Here is a 22,715-nt window from a genome sequence, read left to right as displayed (position 1 = left end):
AGGGTTTTCCGGACAATTTTTAATGCTGACCTAACTTCAGGATAGGTCATCAGCAGAGACGTAACTTGAAGTTTCTGGGCCGCAATGCAAAACCTGTAATAGGGCCCCCAACTGTAATGCTTTATTCATAGTACTGGGCTCCCTATATGCAGAGGAGAGGCCTTCTGGGCCCCCTGAGGCTCCTGGGCCCGGGTGCAGCCGCATCCCCTGCATCCTCTATAGTTACGCCCCTGGTCATCAGTAGTTGATTGGCTGGGGTCCATCACTCAGCACCCTGGTCGATCAGCTGTTTGGGCTCCCCTTATTAGTGCCACAGCACAGTGTATGAAGAGGAAGCAGATCATTCCAACCTCTGTATAATGATTTGTGCTGGAAATTGCAGATGCAGTTCTCACAGATTTTAATTATTATAATTATTGGTATACATTGGTGTTAAGCAGTGAGCTTTTATTCAGAACACAGAGCTGCATCAAAGCTTGTGTCTTAGATATACTACTAACATGAAAAGTGTTTTCAAAGTATAGGTATTCTGCTTGTAAAAAGGAATCTACTTTCTTACCCATCTTGACGAACAGAAGGTGCTACAGCTTGCAAGGATTCTTGAATACCCAGCTGGATTTCATAACTGTCTAACTGGTCTTCACTGGTTTCCTCCATAGCTTAAAGCAATTGGTTTTTGAAAAGAGAATCATGATAAATGCATTTTCTGAGGATTGTTTAATATAACAACAAATTCAATACTTGTTTTGCGACATCACAATAGGACTTAAAGGGGTTGCCCAGTTTACAAATCCCATTTTCATATCATGAATTCTAAATTAACAAAGAAGCGGGTCCTCTGGTAAGAATTCTATTCTCTTGGCCAAAGTGGAGAGCTCTGGACAACATTTGGCATTAGACATTGATTTGAATGGGCAATTAGTTTTCCTTGTGATGGCACTGCAAGAGAAATGAACACAGAATATAGCTGATCAATGGGGTCACAGTAGGGGAACACTTTGTGATCTACTCATTGTCAATGGAATCTTTTAGCAAGTAAGGATTATCTAGTGTGAAGAACCCCTCTAACGATGGTGGCAGTCACTGCATAGAATAAATGGTGGCAACAGTCAATACAATATTTGCTATTTGTAAGTCTCCTTATGAGTGACATATAAACAGTGTATTCAATCCTTCAATTTATCCCCTCCATCCTCAGACTTTTATTGAGTCTCAGTTCACAAATTGCATCGTGACATAGACATTTTAGGGTGCATTTACACGGGCGATTTTCCTGCATGATTTCTGTGCATTGCGAGATGAACAGAAATCGCACAAGAAAGGAACCCATTGTTACTAATAGGGACATTTACATGTGTGATTTTCCTCTTGCAGCACTGAGAAAATAAGCAATGCGAAGCATTTAAACTACTAAAACAAAAAGGCGGCGAAGAAGCGCTGATATCATACAGGGAAAAAAACTAAATATGCAAAGAAAAGATCAAAATTGCCAAGGAAGAGGCAGAAAGACTGATCGCCAAAGAGAGCAAAAACAACCCGAAACTATTCTTCAACTATATTAACAGTAAAAGCATTTGCAATGAGAGCACTGGCCCTTTAAAAAATAATGCAGGAGAATCCATTGAAGATGATGGAGGGAAAGGCAAATCTATTAAATAGTTTATTTTCAAGCGTATTCACAAATGAAAAGGAAATGCCACATGAGATGCAGGGGAATAAAATGAACCCCTGGCAAAATATCTCATACCTAACGCAGGAGGAAGTGCGGAACCGGTTAAAGAAGATTAAAATTGATAAATCACCAGGGCAAGTTGGAATACACCCAAGGGTTCTAAGGGAACTAAGTGATGTGATAGCTAGGCCGTTATTTGTAATATGTATGGACACTATCAAGACCGTGGTTGTACCACTGGATTGGCGCATTGCCAATGTAGTTCCAATATACAAAAAGGCGACCAAAAGTGAGCCTGGTAACTACAGGCCGGTAAATCTCACTTCAGTAACTGGAAAACTATTCGAGGGGTTTCTGAGAGACACCATCGTACAATACCTCAATGAGAACAACGGAATAACTCCACACCAGCAGGGGTTCATGAGGGGGCGATTATGTCAGACCAATATGATCAGCTTCTACGATGAAATAAGTTCTAGGCTGGACGTGGGAGAGTCTATTGATCTCGTATATCTGGACTTCTCTAAAGCATTTGACACCGTGACGCATAATAGGTTGATATTAGAGATGAGCGAACGTACTCGTCCGAGCTTGATGCTCGGGCGAATATTAGGGTGTTCGGAATGCTCGTTACTCTTAACGAGCACCACGCGGTGTTCGGGTTACTTTCACTTTCATCTCTGAGACGTTAGCGCGCTTTTCTGGCCAATTGAAAGACAGGGAAGGCATTACAACTTCCCCCTGTTACGTTCAAGCCCTATACCACCCCCCTGCTGTGAGTGGCTGGCGAGATCAGATGTCACCCGAGTATAAAAATCGGCCCCTCCCGCGGCTCGCCTCAGATGCGTTGTGAGTTAGCTGAGGGAAAGTGCTGTTGTGTTGGAGCTGCTGTAGGGAGAGTGTGTAGGCTTCAAGAACCCCAACGGTCCTTCTTAGGGCCACATCTATCCGTGTGCAGTAGTGTGGAGGCTGCTGTTAGCAGTGTTGCACAATTTATTTTTTTTTTCAAAATCGGCTGTGCAGAGCATTGCGCCCTGCAGCAATACTACAGGGACAGAAGTGGTGGTTAGGCAGGGAGAGTGTTAGGAGTGAGTGTAGGCTTCAAGAACCCCAACGGTCCTTCTTAGGGCCACATTTAACCGTGTGCAGTACTGTGCAGGCTGCTGTTAGCAGTGTTGCATTTTTTTTTTCAAAATCGGCTGTGCAGAGCATTGCGCCCTGCAGTAATACTACAGGGACAGAATTGTGTAGGCAGGGCCAGAAGACATATATTATTGATTGAATATAGTCAGTGGGCCTTTTCTTTAAAAAAAAAAGGGAAACATTCTATTTGGCCTGCCTCTGACAGTCCTCAGCGTTCTGGGTACGTGTGTGGTGGGTGGAGAACGTAAATAAATCATAGGCAGCCAGCTACGTTTAACAGCAGGCTTGCGCCAATTTATTTCCTGCCTGGGAAAAATCACCGCTCTGCTGCACTTCATATAACACTGCAGTTCTGTGGAACACAGTTCTTATCTGATTGAATATAGTCAGTGGGCCTTCCCTTTAAAAAAAAAAGGGAAACATTCTATTTGGCCTGCCTCTGACAGTCCTCAGCGTTCTGGGTACGTGTGTGGTGGGTGGAGAACGTAAAGAAATCATACGCAGTCAGCTACGTTTAACAGCAGGCTTGCGCCAATTTATTTCCTGCCTGGGAAAAATCACCGCTCTGCTGCACTTCATATAACACTGCAGTTCTGTGGAACACAGTTCTTATCTGATTGAATATAGTCAGTGGGCATTCCCTTTAAAAAAAAAAGGGAAACATTCTATTTGGCCTGCCTCTGACAGTCCTCAGCGTTCTGGGTACGTGTGTGGTGGGTGGAGAACGTAAAGAAATCATACGCAGCCAGCTACGTTTAACAGCAGGCTTGCGCCAATTTATTTCCTGCCTGGGAAAAATCACCGCTCTGCTGCACTTCATATAACACTGCAGTTCTGTGGAACACAGTTCTTATCTTATCTGATTGAATATAGTCAGTGGGCCTTCCCTTTAAAAAAAAAGGGAAACATTCTATTTGGCCTGCCTCTGACAGTCCTCAGCGTTCTGGGTACGTGTGTGGTGGGTGGAGAACGTAAAGAAATCATACGCAGCCAGCTATGTTTAACAGCAGGCTTGCGCCAATTTATTTCCTGCCTGGGAAAAATCACCGCTCTGCTGCACTTCATATAACACTGCAGTTCTGTGGAACACAGTTCTTATCTGATTGAATATAGTCAGTGGGCCTTCCCTTTAAAAAAAAAAGGGAAACATTCTATTTGGCCTGCCTCTGACAGTCCTCAGCGTTCTGGGTACGTGTGTGGTGGGTGGAGAACATAAAGAAATCATACGCAGCCAGCTACGTTTAACAGCAGGCTTGCGCCAATTTATTTCCTGCCTGGGAAAAATCACCGCTCTGCTGCACTTCATATAACACTGCAGTTCTGTGGAACACAGTTCTTATCTGATTGAATATAGTCAGTGGGCCTTCCCTTTAAAAAAAAAAGGGAAACATTCTATTTGGCCCGCCTCTGACAGTCCTCAGCGTTCTGGGTACGTGTGTGGTGGGTGGAGAACGTAAAGAAATCATACGCAGCCAGCTACGCTTAACAGCAGGCTTGCGCCAATTTATTTCCTGCCTGGGAAAAATCACCGCTCTGCTGCACTTCATATAACACTGCAGTTCTGTGGAACACAGTTCTTATCTTATCTGATTGAATATAGTCAGTGGGCCTTCCCTTTAAAAAAAAAAGGGAAACATTTTATTTGGCCTGCCTCTGACAGTCCTCAGCGTTCTGGGTACGTGTGTGGTGGGTGGAGAACGTAAAGAAATCATACGCAGCCAGCTACGTTTAACAGCAGGCTTGCGCCAATTTATTTCCTGCCTGGGAAAAATCACCGCTCTGCTGCACTTCATATAACACTGCAGTTCTGTGGAACACAGTTCTAATCTTATCTGATTGAATATAGTCAGTGGGCCTTCCCTTTAAAAAAACAAAGGGAAACATTCTATTTGGCCTGCAGGCTTGCGCCAATTTATTTCCTGCCTGGGAAAAATCACCGCTCTGCTGCACTTCATATAACACTGCAGTTCTGTGGAACACAGTTCTTATCTGATTGAATATAGTCAGTGGGCCTTCCCTTTAAAAAAAAAAAGGGAAACATTCTATTTGGCCTGCCTCTGACAGTCCTCAGCGTTCTGGGTACATGTGTGGTGGGTGGAGAATGTAAAGAAATCATACGCAGCCAGCTACGTTTAACAGCAGGCTTGCGCCAATTTATTTCCTGCCTGGGAAAAATCACCGCTCTGCTGCACTTCATATAACACTGCAGTTCTGTGGAACACAGTTCTTATCTTATCTGATTGAATATAGTCAGTGGGCCTTCCCTTTAAAAAAAAAAGGGAAACATTCTATTTGGCCTGCAGGCTTGCGCCAATTTATTTCCTGCCTGGGAAAACTCACCGCTCTTCTGCACTTCATATAACACTGCAGTTCTGTGGAACACAGTTCTTATCTTATCTGATTGAATATAGTCAGTGGGCCTTCCCTTTAAAAAAAAAAGGGAAACATTCTATTTGGCCTGCAGGCTTTCGCCAATTTATTTCCTGCCTGGGAAAGATCACCGCTCTGCTGCACTTCATATAACACTGCAGTTCTGTGAAACACAGTTCTTATCTGATTGAATATAGTCAGTGGGCCTTCCCTTTAAAAAAAAAGGAAAACATTCTATTTGGCCTGCAGGCTTGCGCCAATTTATTTCCTGCCTGGGAAAAATCACCGCTCTGCTGCACTTCATATAACACTGCAGTTCTGTGGAACACAGTTCTTATCTGATTGAATATAGTCAGTGGGCCTTCCCTTTAAAAAAAAAAGGGAAACATTCTATTTGGCCTGCCTCTGACAGTCCTCAGCGTTCTGGGTACGTGTGTGGTGGGTGGAGAACGTAAAGAAATCATACGCAGCCAGCTACGTTTAACAGCAGGCTTGCGCCAATTTATTTCCTGCCTGGGAAAAATCACCGCTCTGCTGCACTTCATATAACACTGCAGTTCTGTGGAACACAGTTCTTATCTGATTGAATATAGTCAGTGGGCCTTCCCTTTAAAAAAAAAGGGAAACATTCTATTTGGTCTGCCTCTGACAGTCCTCAGCGTTCTGGGTACATGTGTGGTGGGTGGAGAACGTAAAGAAATCATACGCAGCCAGCTACGTTTAACAGCAGGCTTGCGCCAATTTATTTCCTGCCTGGGAAAAATCACCGCTCTGCTGCACTTCATATAACACTGCAGTTCTGTGGAACACAGTTCTTATCTGATTGAATATAGTCAGTGGGCCTTCCCTTTAAAAAAAAAAGGGAAACATTCTATTTGGCCTGCCTCTGACAGTCCTCAGCGTTCTGGGTACGTGTGTGGTGGGTGGAGAACGTAAAGAAATCATACGCAGTCAGCTACGTTTAACAGCAGGCTTGCGCCAATTTATTTCCTGCCTGGGAAAAATCACCGCTCTGCTGCACTTCATATAACACTGCAGTTCTGTGGAACACAGTTCTTATCTGATTGAATATAGTCAGTGGGCCTTCCCTTTAAAAAAAAAAGGGAAACATTCTATTTGGCCTGCCTCTGACAGTCCTCAGCGTTCTGGGTACGTGTGTGGTGGGTGGAGAACATAAAGAAATCATACGCAGCCAGCTACGTTTAACAGCAGGCTTGCGCCAATTTATTTCCTGCCTGGGAAAAATCACCGCTCTGCTGCACTTCATATAACACTGCAGTTCTGTGGAACACAGTTCTTATCTGATTGAATATAGTCAGTGGGCCTTCCCTTTAAAAAAAAAAGGGAAACATTTTATTTGGCCTGCCTCTGACAGTCCTCAGCGTTCTGGGTACGTGTGTGGTGGGTGGAGAACGTAAAGAAATCATACGCAGCCAGCTACGTTTAACAGCAGGCTTGCGCCAATTTATTTCCTGCCTGGGAAAAATCACCGCTCTGCTGCACTTCATATAACACTGCAGTTCTGTGGAACACAGTTCTAATCTTATCTGATTGAATATAGTCAGTGGGCCTTCCCTTTAAAAAAACAAAGGGAAACATTCTATTTGGCCTGCAGGCTTGCGCCAATTTATTTCCTGCCTGGGAAAAATCACCGCTCTGCTGCACTTCATATAACACTGCAGTTCTGTGGAACACAGTTCTTATCTGATTGAATATAGTCAGTGGGCCTTCCCTTTAACAAAAAAAGGGAAACATTCTATTTGGCCTGCCTCTGACAGTCCTCAGCGTTCTGGGTACATGTGTGGTGGGTGGAGAATGTAAAGAAATCATACGCAGCCAGCTACGTTTAACAGCAGGCTTGCGCCAATTTATTTCCTGCCTGGGAAAAATCACCGCTCTGCTGCACTTCATATAACACTGCAGTTCTGTGGAACACAGTTCTTATCTGATTGAATATAGTCAGTGGGCCTTCCCTTTAAAAAAAAAAGGGAAACATTCTATTTGGCCTGCCTCTGACAGTCCTCAGCGTTCTGGGTACGTGTGTGGTGGGTGGAGAACATAAAGAAATCATACGCAGCCAGCTACGTTTAACAGCAGGCTTGCGCCAATTTATTTCCTGCCTGGGAAAAATCACCGCTCTGCTGCACTTCATATAACACTGCAGTTCTGTGGAACACAGTTCTTATCTGATTGAATATAGTCAGTGGGCCTTCCCTTTAACAAAAAAAGGGAAACATTCTATTTGGCCTGCCTCTGACAGTCCTCAGCGTTCTGGGTACATGTGTGGTGGGTGGAGAATGTAAAGAAATCATACGCAGCCAGCTACGTTTAACAGCAGGCTTGCGCCAATTTATTTCCTGCCTGGGAAAAATCACCGCTCTGCTGCACTTCATATAACACTGCAGTTCTGTGGAACACAGTTCTTATCTGATTGAATATAGTCAGTGGGCCTTCCCTTTAAAAAAAAAAGGGAAACATTCTATTTGGCCTGCCTCTGACAGTCCTCAGCGTTCTGGGTACGTGTGTGGTGGGTGGAGAACGTAAAGAAATCATACGCAGCCAGCTACGTTTAACAGCAGGCTTGCGCCAATTTATTTCCTGCCTGGGAAAAATCACCGCTCTGCTGCACTTCATATAACACTGCAGTTCTGTGGAACACAGTTCTTATCTGATTGAATATAGTCAGTGGGCCTTCCCTTTAAAAAAAAAAGGGAAACATTCTATTTGGCCCGCCTCTGACAGTCCTCAGCGTTCTGGGTACGTGTGTGGTGGGTGGAGAACGTAAAGAAATCATACGCAGCCAGCTACGTTTAACAGCAGGCTTGCGCCAATTTATTTCCTGCCTGGGAAAAATCACCGCTCTGCTGCACTTCATATAACACTGCAGTTCTGTGGAACACAGTTCTTATCTTATCTGATTGAATATAGTCAGTGGGCCTTCCCTTTAAAAAAAAAAGGGAAACATTTTATTTGGCCTGCCTCTGACAGTCCTCAGCGTTCTGGGTACGTGTGTGGTGGGTGGAGAACGTAAAGAAATCATACGCAGCCAGCTACGTTTAACAGCAGGCTTGCGCCAATTTATTTCCTGCCTGGGAAAAATCACCGCTCTGCTGCACTTCATATAACACTGCAGTTCTGTGGAACACAGTTCTAATCTTATCTGATTGAATATAGTCAGTGGGCCTTCCCTTTAAAAAAACAAAGGGAAACATTCTATTTGGCCTGCAGGCTTGCGCCAATTTATTTCCTGCCTGGGAAAAATCACCGCTCTGCTGCACTTCATATAACACTGCAGTTCTGTGGAACACAGTTCTTATCTGATTGAATATAGTCAGTGGGCCTTCCCTTTAACAAAAAAAGGGAAACATTCTATTTGGCCTGCCTCTGACAGTCCTCAGCGTTCTGGGTACATGTGTGGTGGGTGGAGAATGTAAAGAAATCATACGCAGCCAGCTACGTTTAACAGCAGGCTTGCGCCAATTTATTTCCTGCCTGGGAAAAATCACCGCTCTGCTGCACTTCATATAACACTGCAGTTCTGTGGAACACAGTTCTTATCTTATCTGATTGAATATAGTCAGTGGGCCTTCCCTTTAAAAAAAAAAGGGAAACATTCTATTTGGCCTGCAGGCTTGCGCCAATTTATTTCCTGCCTGGGAAAACTCACCGCTCTTCTGCACTTCATATAACACTGCAGTTCTGTGGAACACAGTTCTTATCTTATCTGATTGAATATAGTCAGTGGGCCTTCCCTTTAAAAAAAAAAAGGGAAACATTCTATTTGGCCTGCAGGCTTTCGCCAATTTATTTCCTGCCTGGGAAAGATCACCGCTCTGCTGCACTTCATATAACATTGCAGTTCTGTGAAACACAGTTCTTATCTGATTGAATATAGTCAGTGGGCCTTCCCTTTAAAAAAAAAAGGGAAACATTCTATTTGGCCTGCCTCTGACAGTCCTCAGCGTTCTGGGTACGTGTGTGGTGGGTGGAGAACGTAAAGAAATCATACGCAGCCAGCTACGTTTAACAGCAGGCTTGCGCCAATTTATTTCCTGCCTGGGAAAAATCACCGCTCTGCTGCACTTCATATAACACTGCAGTTCTGTGGAACACAGTTCTTATCTTATTTGATTGAATATAGTCAGTGGGCCTTCCCTTTAAAAAAAAAAGGGAAACATCCTATTTGGCCTGCAGGCTTGCGCCAATTTATTTCCTGCCTGGGAAAAATCACCGCTCTGCTGCACTTCATATAACATTGCAGTTCTGTGGAACACAGTTCTTATCTGATTGAATATAGTCAGTGGGCCTTCCCTTTAAAAAAAAAAAGGGAAACATTCTATTTGGCCTGCCTCTGACAGTCCTCAGCGTTCTGGGTACGTGTGTGGTGGGTGGAGAACGTAAAGAAATCATACGCAGCCAGCTACGTTTAACAGCAGGCTTGCGCCAATCTATTTCCTGCCTGGGAAAAATCACCGCTCTGCTGCACTTCATATAACATTGCAGTTCTGTGGAACACAGTTCTTATCTGATTGATTATAGTCAGTGGGCCTTCCCTTTAAAAAAACAAAGGGAAACATTCTATTTGGCCTGCAGGCTTGCGCCAATTTATTTCCTGCCTGGGAAAAATCACCGCTCTGCTGCACTTCATATAACACTGCAGTTCTGTGGAACACAGTTCTTATCTGATTGAATATAGTCAGTGGGCCTTCCCTTTAACAAAAAAAGGGAAACATTCTATTTGGCCTGCCTCTGACAGTCCTCAGCGTTCTGAGTACGTGTGTGGTGGGTGGAGAACGTAAAGAAATCATACGCAGCCAGCTACGTTTAACAGCAGGCTTGCGCCAATTTATTTCCTGCCTGGGAAAAATCACCGCTCTGCTGCACTTCATATAACACTGCAGTTCTGTGGAACACAGTTCTTATCTTATCTGATTGAATATAGTCAGTGGGCCTTCCCTTTAAAAAAAAAGGAAAACATTCTATTTGGCCTGCAGGCTTGCGCCAATTTATTTCCTGCCTGGGAAAAATCACCGCTCTGCTGCACTTCATATAACACTGCAGTTCTGTGGAACACAGTTCTTATCTGATTGAATATAGTCAGTGGGCCTTCCCTTTAAAAAAAAAAAGGGAAACATTCTATTTGGCCTGCCTCTGACAGTCCTCAGCGTTCTGGGTACATGTGTGGTGGGTGGAGAATGTAAAGAAATCATACGCAGCCAGCTACGTTTAACAGCAGGCTTGCGCCAATTTATTTCCTGCCTGGGAAAAATCACCGCTCTGCTGCACTTCATATAACACTGCAGTTCTGTGGAACACAGTTCTTATCTTATCTGATTGAATATAGTCAGTGGGCCTTCCCTTTAAAAAAAAAAGGGAAACATTCTATTTGGCCTGCAGGCTTGCGCCAATTTATTTCCTGCCTGGGAAAACTCACCGCTCTTCTGCACTTCATATAACACTGCAGTTCTGTGGAACACAGTTCTTATCTTATCTGATTGAATATAGTCAGTGGGCCTTCCCTTTAAAAAAAAAAGGGAAACATTCTATTTGGCCTGCAGGCTTTCGCCAATTTATTTCCTGCCTGGGAAAGATCACCGCTCTGCTGCACTTCATATAACACTGCAGTTCTGTGAAACACAGTTCTTATCTGATTGAATATAGTCAGTGGGCCTTCCCTTTAAAAAAAAAGGAAAACATGCTATTTGGCCTGCAGGCTTGCGCCAATTTATTTCCTGCCTGGGAAAAATCACCGCTCTGCTGCACTTCATATAACACTGCAGTTCTGTGGAACACAGTTCTTATCTGATTGAATATAGTCAGTGGGCCTTCCCTTTAAAAAAAAAAGGGAAACATTCTATTTGGCCTGCCTCTGACAGTCCTCAGCGTTCTGGGTACGTGTGTGGTGGGTGGAGAACGTAAAGAAATCATACGCAGCCAGCTACGTTTAACAGCAGGCTTGCGCCAATTTATTTCCTGCCTGGGAAAAATCACCGCTCTGCTGCACTTCATATAACACTGCAGTTCTGTGGAACACAGTTCTTATCTGATTGAATATAGTCAGTGGGCCTTCCCTTTAAAAAAAAAAGGGAAACATTCTATTTGGTCTGCCTCTGACAGTCCTCAGCGTTCTGGGTACATGTGTGGTGGGTGGAGAACGTAAAGAAATCATACGCAGCCAGCTACGTTTAACAGCAGGCTTGCGCCAATTTATTTCCTGCCTGGGAAAAATCACCGCTCTGCTGCACTTCATATAACACTGCAGTTCTGTGGAACACAGTTCTTATCTGATTGAATATAGTCAGTGGGCCTTCCCTTTAAAAAAAAAAGGGAAACATTCTATTTGGCCTGCCTCTGACAGTCCTCAGCGTTCTGGGTACGTGTGTGGTGGGTGGAGAACGTAAAGAAATCATACGCAGTCAGCTACGTTTAACAGCAGGCTTGCGCCAATTTATTTCCTGCCTGGGAAAAATCACCGCTCTGCTGCACTTCATATAACACTGCAGTTCTGTGGAACACAGTTCTTATCTGATTGAATATAGTCAGTGGGCCTTCCCTTTAAAAAAAAAAGGGAAACATTCTATTTGGCCTGCCTCTGACAGTCCTCAGCGTTCTGGGTACGTGTGTGGTGGGTGGAGAACATAAAGAAATCATACGCAGCCAGCTACGTTTAACAGCAGGCTTGCGCCAATTTATTTCCTGCCTGGGAAAAATCACCGCTCTGCTGCACTTCATATAACACTGCAGTTCTGTGGAACACAGTTCTTATCTGATTGAATATAGTCAGTGGGCCTTCCCTTTAAAAAAAAAAGGGAAACATTCTATTTGGCCCGCCTCTGACAGTCCTCAGCGTTCTGGGTACGTGTGTGGTGGGTGGAGAACGTAAAGAAATCATACGCAGCCAGCTACGTTTAACAGCAGGCTTGCGCCAATTTATTTCCTGCCTGGGAAAAATCACCGCTCTGCTGCACTTCATATAACACTGCAGTTCTGTGGAACACAGTTCTTATCTTATCTGATTGAATATAGTCAGTGGGCCTTCCCTTTAAAAAAAAAAGGGAAACATTTTATTTGGCCTGCCTCTGACAGTCCTCAGCGTTCTGGGTACGTGTGTGGTGGGTGGAGAACGTAAAGAAATCATACGCAGCCAGCTACGTTTAACAGCAGGCTTGCGCCAATTTATTTCCTGCCTGGGAAAAATCACCGCTCTGCTGCACTTCATATAACACTGCAGTTCTGTGGAACACAGTTCTAATCTTATCTGATTGAATATAGTCAGTGGGCCTTCCCTTTAAAAAAACAAAGGGAAACATTCTATTTGGCCTGCAGGCTTGCGCCAATTTATTTCCTGCCTGGGAAAAATCACCGCTCTGCTGCACTTCATATAACACTGCAGTTCTGTGGAACACAGTTCTTATCTGATTGAATATAGTCAGTGGGCCTTCCCTTTAACAAAAAAAGGGAAACATTCTATTTGGCCTGCCTCTGACAGTCCTCAGCGTTCTGGGTACATGTGTGGTGGGTGGAGAATGTAAAGAAATCATACGCAGCCAGCTACGTTTAACAGCAGGCTTGCGCCAATTTATTTCCTGCCTGGGAAAAATCACCGCTCTGCTGCACTTCATATAACACTGCAGTTCTGTGGAACACAGTTCTTATCTGATTGAATATAGTCAGTGGGCCTTCCCTTTAAAAAAAAAAGGGAAACATTCTATTTGGCCTGCCTCTGACAGTCCTCAGCGTTCTGGGTACGTGTGTGGTGGGTGGAGAACATAAAGAAATCATACGCAGCCAGCTACGTTTAACAGCAGGCTTGCGCCAATTTATTTCCTGCCTGGGAAAAATCACCGCTCTGCTGCACTTCATATAACACTGCAGTTCTGTGGAACACAGTTCTTATCTGATTGAATATAGTCAGTGGGCCTTCCCTTTAACAAAAAAAGGGAAACATTCTATTTGGCCTGCCTCTGACAGTCCTCAGCGTTCTGGGTACATGTGTGGTGGGTGGAGAATGTAAAGAAATCATACGCAGCCAGCTACGTTTAACAGCAGGCTTGCGCCAATTTATTTCCTGCCTGGGAAAAATCACCGCTCTGCTGCACTTCATATAACACTGCAGTTCTGTGGAACACAGTTCTTATCTGATTGAATATAGTCAGTGGGCCTTCCCTTTAAAAAAAAAAGGGAAACATTCTATTTGGCCTGCCTCTGACAGTCCTCAGCGTTCTGGGTACGTGTGTGGTGGGTGGAGAACGTAAAGAAATCATACGCAGCCAGCTACGTTTAACAGCAGGCTTGCGCCAATTTATTTCCTGCCTGGGAAAAATCACCGCTCTGCTGCACTTCATATAACACTGCAGTTCTGTGGAACACAGTTCTTATCTGATTGAATATAGTCAGTGGGCCTTCCCTTTAAAAAAAAAAGGGAAACATTCTATTTGGCCCGCCTCTGACAGTCCTCAGCGTTCTGGGTACGTGTGTGGTGGGTGGAGAACGTAAAGAAATCATACGCAGCCAGCTACGTTTAACAGCAGGCTTGCGCCAATTTATTTCCTGCCTGGGAAAAATCACCGCTCTGCTGCACTTCATATAACACTGCAGTTCTGTGGAACACAGTTCTTATCTTATCTGATTGAATATAGTCAGTGGGCCTTCCCTTTAAAAAAAAAAAGGGAAACATTTTATTTGGCCTGCCTCTGACAGTCCTCAGCGTTCTGGGTACGTGTGTGGTGGGTGGAGAACGTAAAGAAATCATACGCAGCCAGCTACGTTTAACAGCAGGCTTGCGCCAATTTATTTCCTGCCTGGGAAAAATCACCGCTCTGCTGCACTTCATATAACACTGCAGTTCTGTGGAACACAGTTCTAATCTTATCTGATTGAATATAGTCAGTGGGCCTTCCCTTTAAAAAAACAAAGGGAAACATTCTATTTGGCCTGCAGGCTTGCGCCAATTTATTTCCTGCCTGGGAAAAATCACCGCTCTGCTGCACTTCATATAACACTGCAGTTCTGTGGAACACAGTTCTTATCTGATTGAATATAGTCAGTGGGCCTTCCCTTTAACAAAAAAAGGGAAACATTCTATTTGGCCTGCCTCTGACAGTCCTCAGCGTTCTGGGTACATGTGTGGTGGGTGGAGAATGTAAAGAAATCATACGCAGCCAGCTACGTTTAACAGCAGGCTTGCGCCAATTTATTTCCTGCCTGGGAAAAATCACCGCTCTGCTGCACTTCATATAACACTGCAGTTCTGTGGAACACAGTTCTTATCTTATCTGATTGAATATAGTCAGTGGTCCTTCCCTTTAAAAAAAAAAGGGAAACATTCTATTTGGCCTGCAGGCTTGCGCCAATTTATTTCCTGCCTGGGAAAACTCACCGCTCTTCTGCACTTCATATAACACTGCAGTTCTGTGGAACACAGTTCTTATCTTATCTGATTGAATATAGTCAGTGGGCCTTCCCTTTAAAAAAAAAAAGGGAAACATTCTATTTGGCCTGCAGGCTTTCGCCAATTTATTTCCTGCCTGGGAAAGATCACCGCTCTGCTGCACTTCATATAACATTGCAGTTCTGTGAAACACAGTTCTTATCTGATTGAATATAGTCAGTGGGCCTTCCCTTTAAAAAAAAAAGGGAAACATTCTATTTGGCCTGCCTCTGACAGTCCTCAGCGTTCTGGGTACGTGTGTGGTGGGTGGAGAACGTAAAGAAATCATACGCAGCCAGCTACGTTTAACAGCAGGCTTGCGCCAATTTATTTCCTGCCTGGGAAAAATCACCGCTCTGCTGCACTTCATATAACACTGCAGTTCTGTGGAACACAGTTCTTATCTTATTTGATTGAATATAGTCAGTGGGCCTTCCCTTTAAAAAAAAAAGGGAAACATCCTATTTGGCCTGCAGGCTTGCGCCAATTTATTTCCTGCCTGGGAAAAATCACCGCTCTGCTGCACTTCATATAACATTGCAGTTCTGTGGAACACAGTTCTTATCTGATTGAATATAGTCAGTGGGCCTTCCCTTTAAAAAAAAAAAGGGAAACATTCTATTTGGCCTGCCTCTGACAGTCCTCAGCGTTCTGGGTACGTGTGTGGTGGGTGGAGAACGTAAAGAAATCATACGCAGCCAGCTACGTTTAACAGCAGGCTTGCGCCAATCTATTTCCTGCCTGGGAAAAATCACCGCTCTGCTGCACTTCATATAACATTGCAGTTCTGTGGAACACAGTTCTTATCTGATTGAATATAGTCAGTGGGCCTTCCCTTTAAAAAAAAAAAGGGAAACATTCTATTTGGCCTGCCTCTGACAGTCCTCAGCGTTCTGGGTACGTGTGTGGTGGGTGGAGAACGTAAAGAAATCATACGCAGCCAGCTACGTTTAACAGCAGGCTTGCGCCAATCTATTTCTAGCCTGGGAAAAATCACCGCTCTGCTTCACTTCATATAACACTGCAGTTCTGTGGAACACATTTCTAATCTTATCTGATTGAATATAGTCAGTGGGCCTTCCCTTTAAAAAAAAAAAGGGAAACATTCTATTTGGCCTGCAGGCTTGCGCCAATTTATTTCCTGCCTGGGAAATCACTGGTAATACAGCATGCTGAGGGGTAGGGGTAGGCCTAGAGGACGTGGACGTGGCCGAGGACGCGTAGGCCCAAGTGAGGGTGTGGGCACAGGCCGAGCTCCTGATCAAGGTGTATCGCAGCCGACTGCTGCACGATTAGGAGAGAGGCACGTTTCTGGCGTCCCCACATTCATCGCCCAATTAATGGGTCCACGCGGGAGACCTTTATTAGAAAATGAGCAGTGTGAGCAGGTCCTGTCGTGGATGGCAGAAAGTGCTTCGAGCAAGCTATCATCCACCCACAGTTCTGCGCCGTCCAGTGCTGCAAATCCGAATCCTCTGGCTGCTGCTCCTCCTTCCTCCCAGCCTCCTCACTCCACTACAATGACACATGCTCAGGAGCGGGAAGACTCCCAGGAACTGTTCTCGGGCCCCTGCTCAGATTGGGCAGCAGTGGTTCCTCTCCCACCAGAGGAGTTTATCGTCACTGATGCCCAACCATTGGAAAGTTCCCGGGGTCCGGGGGATGAGGCTGGGGACTTCCGCCAACTGTCTCAAGACCTTTCAGTGGGTGAGGAGGACGATGACGATGAGACACAGTTGTCTTGCAGTGAGGTAGTAGTAAGGGCAGTAAGTGCGAGGGAGGAGCGCACAGAGGATTCGGAGGAAGAGCAGCAGGACGATGAGGTGACTGACCCCACCTGGTGTGCAACGCCTACTCAGGACAGGTCTTCAGAGGGGGAGGCAAGGGCAGCAGCAGGGCAGGTTGCAAGAGGCAGTGCGGTGGCCAGGGGTAGAGGCAGGGCCAGACCGAATAATCCACCAACTGCTTCCCAAAGCGCACCCTCGCGCCATGCCACCCTGCAGAGGCCGAGGTGCTCTAAGGTCTGGCAGTTTTTCACAGAGACGCCTAACGACCGACGAACAGTGGTGTGCAACCTTTGTCTCGCCAAGATCAGCCGGGGAGCCACCACCAACAGCCTCACCACCACCAGCATGCGCAGACATATGATGGCCAAGCACCCCACTAGGTGGGACGAAGGCCGTTCACCGCCTCCGGTTTGCACCGCTGCCTCTCCCCCTGTGCCCCAACCTACCACTGAGATCCAACCCCCCTCTCAGGACACAGGCACTACCGTCTCCTGGCCTGCACCCACACCCTCACCTCCGGTGTCCTCGGCCCCATCCAGCAATGTGTCGCACCGCACCGTCCAGCCGTCGCTAGCGCAAGTCTTTGAGCGGAAGCGCAAGTACGCCGCCACGCACCCGCACGCTCAAGCCTTAACCGTCCACATAGCCAAATTTATCAGCCTGGAGATGCTGCCGTATAGGGTTGTGGAAACGGAGTCCTTCAAAAGTATGATGGCAGCGGCGGCCCCGCGCTACTCAGTTCCCAGTCGCCACTACTTTTCCCGATGTGCCATCCCAGCCCTGCACGACCACGTCTCCCGCAACATTGTACGTGCCCTCACCAATGCGGTTAGTGGCAAGGTCCACTTAACAACGGACACGTGGACAAGCACAGGCGGGCAGGGCCACTACATCTCCCTGACGGCACATTGGGTGAATTTAGTGGAGGCTGGGACAGAGTCAGAGCCTGGGACCGCTCACGTCCTACCCACCCCCAGAATTGCGGGCCCCAGCTCGGTGGTGGTATGTTCGGCGGTGTATGCTTCCTCCACTAAAGCACCCTCCTCCTCCTCCTCTTCCTCCTCAACCTCTGTCTCGCAATCTAGATGTGTCAGCAGCAGCAGGACGTCGCCAGCAGTCGGTGTCGCGCGACGTGGTAGCACAGCGGTGGGCAAGCGTCAGCAGGCCGTGCTGAAACTACTCAGCTTAGGAGATAAGAGGCACACGGCCCACGAACTGCTGCGGGGACTAACAGAGCAGACCGACCGTTGGCTTGCGCCGCTGAGCCTCCAACCGGGCATGGTCGTGTGTGACAACGGCCATAACCTGGTGGCGGCTCTGCAGCTCGGCAGCCTCACGCACGTGCCATGCCTGGCCCACGTCTTTAATTTGGTGGTTCAGCGCTTTCTGAAAAGCTACCCACGCTTGTCAGACCTGCTCGTAAAGGTGCGCCAGCTCTGCGCACATTTCCGCAAGTCCCACACGGACGCTGCCACCCTGCGGACACTGCAACATCGGTTTAATCTGCCAGTGCACCGACTGCTGTGCGACGTGCCCACACGGTGGAACTCTACGCTCCACATGTTGGCCAGGCTCTATGAGCAGCGTAGAGCTATAGTAGAATACCAACTCCAACATGGGCGGCGCAGTGGGAGTCAGCCTCCTCAATTATTTTCAGAAGAGTGGGCCTGGTTGGCAGACATCTGCCAGGTCCTTGGAAAGTTTGAGGAGTCTACCCAGGTGGTGAGCGGCGATGCTGCAATCATTAGCGTCACCATTCCTCTGCTATGCCTCTTGAGAAGTTCCCTGCAAAGCATAAAGGCAAATGCTTTGCGCTCGGAAACGGAGGCGGGGGAAGACAGTATGTCGCTGGATAGTCAGAGCACCCTCCTGTCTATATCTCAGCGCGTTGAGGAGGAGGAGCATGAGGAGGATGAGGAGGAGGGGGAAGAGACAGCTTGGCCCACTGCTGACGGTACCCATGCTGCTTGCCTGTCATCCTTTCAGCGTGTATGGCCTGAGGAGGAGGAGGCGGAGGAGGAGGAGGAGGATCCTGAAAGTGATCTTCCTAGTGAAGACAGCCATGTGTTGCGTACAGGTACCCTGGCACACATGGCTGACTTCATGTTAGGATGCCTTTCTCGTGACCCTCGTGTTGCACGCATTCTGGCCACTACGGATTACTGGGTGTACACACTGCTCGATCCACGGTATAAGGAAAACCTTTCCACTCTCATTCCCGAAGAGGAAAGGGGTTCGAGAGTGTTGCTATACCACAGGACCCTGGCGGACAAGCTGATGGTAAAATTCCCCTCCGACAGCGCTAGTGGCAGAAGGCGCAGTTCCGAGGGCCAGGTAGCAGGGGAGGTGCGGAGATCGAGCAGCATGTTCAGCACAGGCAGTGCAACACTCTTTAAGGCCCTGGACAGCTTTATGGCTCCCCACCAAGACTGTGTCACCGCTCCCCAGTCAAGGCTGAGTCGGCGGGAGCACTGATGGTGAGGGAGTACATAGCCGATCGCACGACCGTCCTCCGTGACGCCTCTGCCCCCCACAACTAGTGGGTGTCGAAGCTGGACACGTGGCCTGAACTCGCGCTGTATGCCCTGGAGGTGCTTGCTTGTCCTGCGGCTAGCGTCTTGTCAGAGAGGGTGTTTAGTGCGGCTGAGGGAATCATCACAGATAAGCGTACACGCCTGTCAACCGACAGTGCCGACAGGCTTACACTCATAAAGATGAACAAAGCCTGGATTTCCCCAGACTTCTCTTCTCCACCAGCGGACAGCAGCGATACCTAAGCAATACGTAGGCTGCACCCGCGGATGGAAGCATCATTCTGTATCACCATCCAAAATGGTGACATTTCTGCTTCATCAATCTGTGTATAATATTCCTCCTCCTCCTCCTGCTCCTCCTCCTGAAACCTCACGTAATCACGCCGAACGGGCAATTTTTCTTTGGGCCACAAGGCTCACTCATATAATTTTTCCAAACAATTTTTATACTTTTCAATGCTCTTACAAGCGATGAAACTTTAACTTGAACCAATTTTTCGTTAAACTGGGCTGCCTCCAGGCCTAGTTACCACTTAAGCCACATTAACCAAAGCGATTAATGGGTTTCACCTGCCATCTTGGTTGGGCATGGCCAATTTTTTCTGAGGTACATTAGTACTGTTGCTACACCAATTTTTTTGGGCCCTCACCTACAGTGTAATCATTGTAATTTCTATGTTCTTCGCCTGCACCCATGGTACAGAAAGGTGTGTGGGGTTGGCCTACACTTTTGCTACATAAATGTAACTGGGGCCTTGTCTATACTGCAGCTACTGAAATGTGAAAGAGACTGTTATCTCCCTAAACTGCTGCAATGGGAATTGTTACTGGGGCTTGTCTTGAGTGCTACTATTACTGAAATGGAACTAAGACTGCGCTCCCCCTATACTGCTGCTAGTGATATGTTAGTGGGGCCTGTCCCTAATACTACCGCTGAAATGTTAATAATTCGGGGCTCTGCCTATACCGCAGCTAATGGTATGTCACTGGGGTGTGGAAACAGAGGCTTCACAAAGACATGATGGCGGCGAGGCCATTTCCCACCAACGCTGTTACTGTTAAGGTGCATATAGCCACGGACACGTGGAGAGGACACATAGTGCCTCCAAAACATCCCCCTCCTCCTCCAACAATGAAAACATTCTTGGCAAATACCTTTGCATTGGTCCGTCTGGTGGCAGTCCAAGAATTTCACCTTTAACGACACTACAAGAGAGCACCACTACCATCCCCCCGCCACGGCCCACTTAATCATGGCCACATTCCGAAAACCAACTACATAAAACCGCGCTACTAGGTCCGCAGTCACCACCACATTACCACCAACGAGGTTACTGTTAAGGTACATATTACCAGTCTGACTGGGGCATGCAGTGTGGGCCAAAGCCCACCTGTATTGTATCTGACGTTAGCTCTGCTGAGTAGGGCACTGCAATGGGATATATTTATGTACCACCGGTGGGTTCCAGGGAGCCACCCATGCTGTAGGTGCACACGGAGTTTAACCTACATCTGTCCACTTCTAAAGAACCCCAGTCTGACTGGGGCATGCAGTGTGGGCCGAAGCCCACCTGTATTGTATCTGACATTAGCTCTGCTGAGTAGGGCACTGCAATGGGATATATTTATGTACCACCGGTGGGTTCCAGGGAGCCACCCATGCTGTAGGTGCACACGGAGTTTAACCTACATCTGTCCACTTCTAAAGAACCCCAGTCTGACTGGGGCATGCAGTGTGGGCCGAAGCCCACCTGCATTAAGCACGACATTACTACCTCAGCTGTGTTGGGCAATGCAATGGGATATATTTATGTACCGCCGGTGGCTTCCTGGCACCCACCCATGCTGTGGGTCCACAGGGAGTTGTAAAGGCATCTGTGTCCACTTCTAAAGAACCCCGGTCTGACTGGGGCATGCAGTGTGGGCCGAAGCCCACCTGCATTAAACATGACATTACTACCTCAGCTGTGATGGGCACTGCAATGGGATATTTTTATGTACCGCCGGTGGATTCCTGGCACCCACCCATGCTGTCGGTCCACAGGGAGTTGTAAATGCATCTGTTTCCACTTCTAAAGAACCCCAGTCTGACTGGGGCATGCAGTGTGGGCCGAAGCCCACCTGCATTAAGCACGACATTACCTCAGCTGTGATGGGCAATGCAATGGGATATTTTTATGTACCGCCGGTGGGTTCCTGGCACCTTCCCATGCTGTCGGTCCACACGGAGTTGTAACTGCATGTGTCCACTTCTAAAGAACCCCAGTCTGACTGGGGCATGCAGTGTGGGCCGAAGCCCACCTGCATTTCATCTGACGTTAGCTCTGCTGTCCAGGGCACTGCAATGGGATACATTTATGTACCGCCGGTGGGTTCCAGGGAGCCACCCATGCTGTGGGTGCACACGGAGTTCCCATTGCGGAGTTGTACCTGCCTGTGACTATTTATAAAAAAACGCGGTCTGACTGGGGCGTGCAGACACCTTGACAGAATAAATAGTGTGTAGCACATAGGTTCCCCATTGCTATGCCCACGTGTGCAGCTCCAGATGGAGGTGGCACAGGATTGGATTTCTCATTGCTTCTGTACAGCATTGTGGACTATCGGCCCGCCCCTTTTATGGGGGGGTCGCTGCCTAGCCATGCCAACCCTCTGCAGTGTGTGCCTGTTTTTCCTGTGGCAGACGCACTTATAAATAGACATGAGGGTGGCGTGGCATGAGGGCAGCTGAAGGCTGGGCAGGGACAGTTTGTGTGCGATGTGGACACTGGGTCGTGGGGGGGGGGGTTTGGGCAGCATGTAACACAGGAGAAGTGGCAGCGGAGTGTCATGCAGGCAGTGATTGTGCTTTGTTGGAGGTAGTGTGGTGCTTAGCTAAGGTATGCCATGCTAATGAGGGCTTTTCAGAAGTAAAAGTTGTTGGGAGGGGGGGCACCCACTCTTGCCGCTATTGTGGCTTAATAGTGGGACCTGTGAACTTGAGATGCAGCCCAACATGTAGCCCCTCGCCTGCCCTATCCGTTGCTGTGTCATTCCCATCACTTTCTTGAATTGCCCAGATTTTCACACATGAAAACCTTAGCGAGCATCGGCGAAATACAAAAATGCTCGGGTCGCCCATTGACTTCAATGGGGTTCGTTATTCGAAACGAACCCTCGAGCATCGCGAAAAGTTCGTCCCGAGTAACGAGCACCCGAGCATTTTGGTGCTCGCTCATCTCTAGTTGATATACAAAATGAGGCAGCTCGGATTGGGTAAAAATGTGTGTACATGGGTAAAGAACTGGCTCAGAGATACAAAACAAAGGGTAGTAATAAACAATTCATACTCAGATTGGGCCACCATTGCTAGTGGGGTGCCACAGGGTTCAGTATGAGGCCCCATTCTGTTCAATATGTTTATCAACGACCTGATAGAGTAAAATATCAATATTTGCAGATGACACAAAATTATATAAGATAATTAATGCATCTGAGAACAATGTACGGCTGCAAATGGACCTAGATAGGCTGGGGTCTTGGGCAGAAAAATGGCAAATGAAGTTCAATGTTGACAAATGTAAGGTTATGCACATGGCCAGGAGAAACGTATGTCACCAATATACAGTAAATGGGGTACAGCTTGGGAAAAGTGATATGGAAAAAGACCTGGGGGTACTAGTGGACTGTAAATTTAACTGGAGCAACCAATGCCAGTCAGCTGCTGCAAAAGCAAATAAAGTCTTGGGGTGCATTAAAAAAGGTATAGGGGTGAGGGACGAGAACATTATTCTTCCGCT

At 47.0% G+C, this 22,715-nt stretch overlaps 1 protein-coding gene across 1 annotated transcript in view; it reads right to left on the bottom strand.

Annotated features, from left to right (window-relative positions):
• ASB15 (ankyrin repeat and SOCS box containing 15) overlaps positions 1-22,715 on the bottom strand; it is an 81,097-nt gene that overhangs the window by 40,802 nt on the left and 17,580 nt on the right. The window contains exon 2 of the mRNA XM_066589890.1: positions 560-659. Coding sequence (XP_066445987.1) covers positions 560-659 — 100 coding nt within the window. The remainder of the gene's footprint in view (positions 1-559; positions 660-22,715) is intronic.

Source organism: Eleutherodactylus coqui, chromosome 2, assembly GCF_035609145.1.
Source record: "Eleutherodactylus coqui strain aEleCoq1 chromosome 2, aEleCoq1.hap1, whole genome shotgun sequence".
NCBI lineage: Eukaryota > Metazoa > Chordata > Amphibia > Anura > Eleutherodactylidae > Eleutherodactylus > Eleutherodactylus coqui.
The sequence above is the reverse complement of the archived record's forward strand: the minus strand, read 5'-3'. Positions and strand labels throughout refer to the sequence as shown.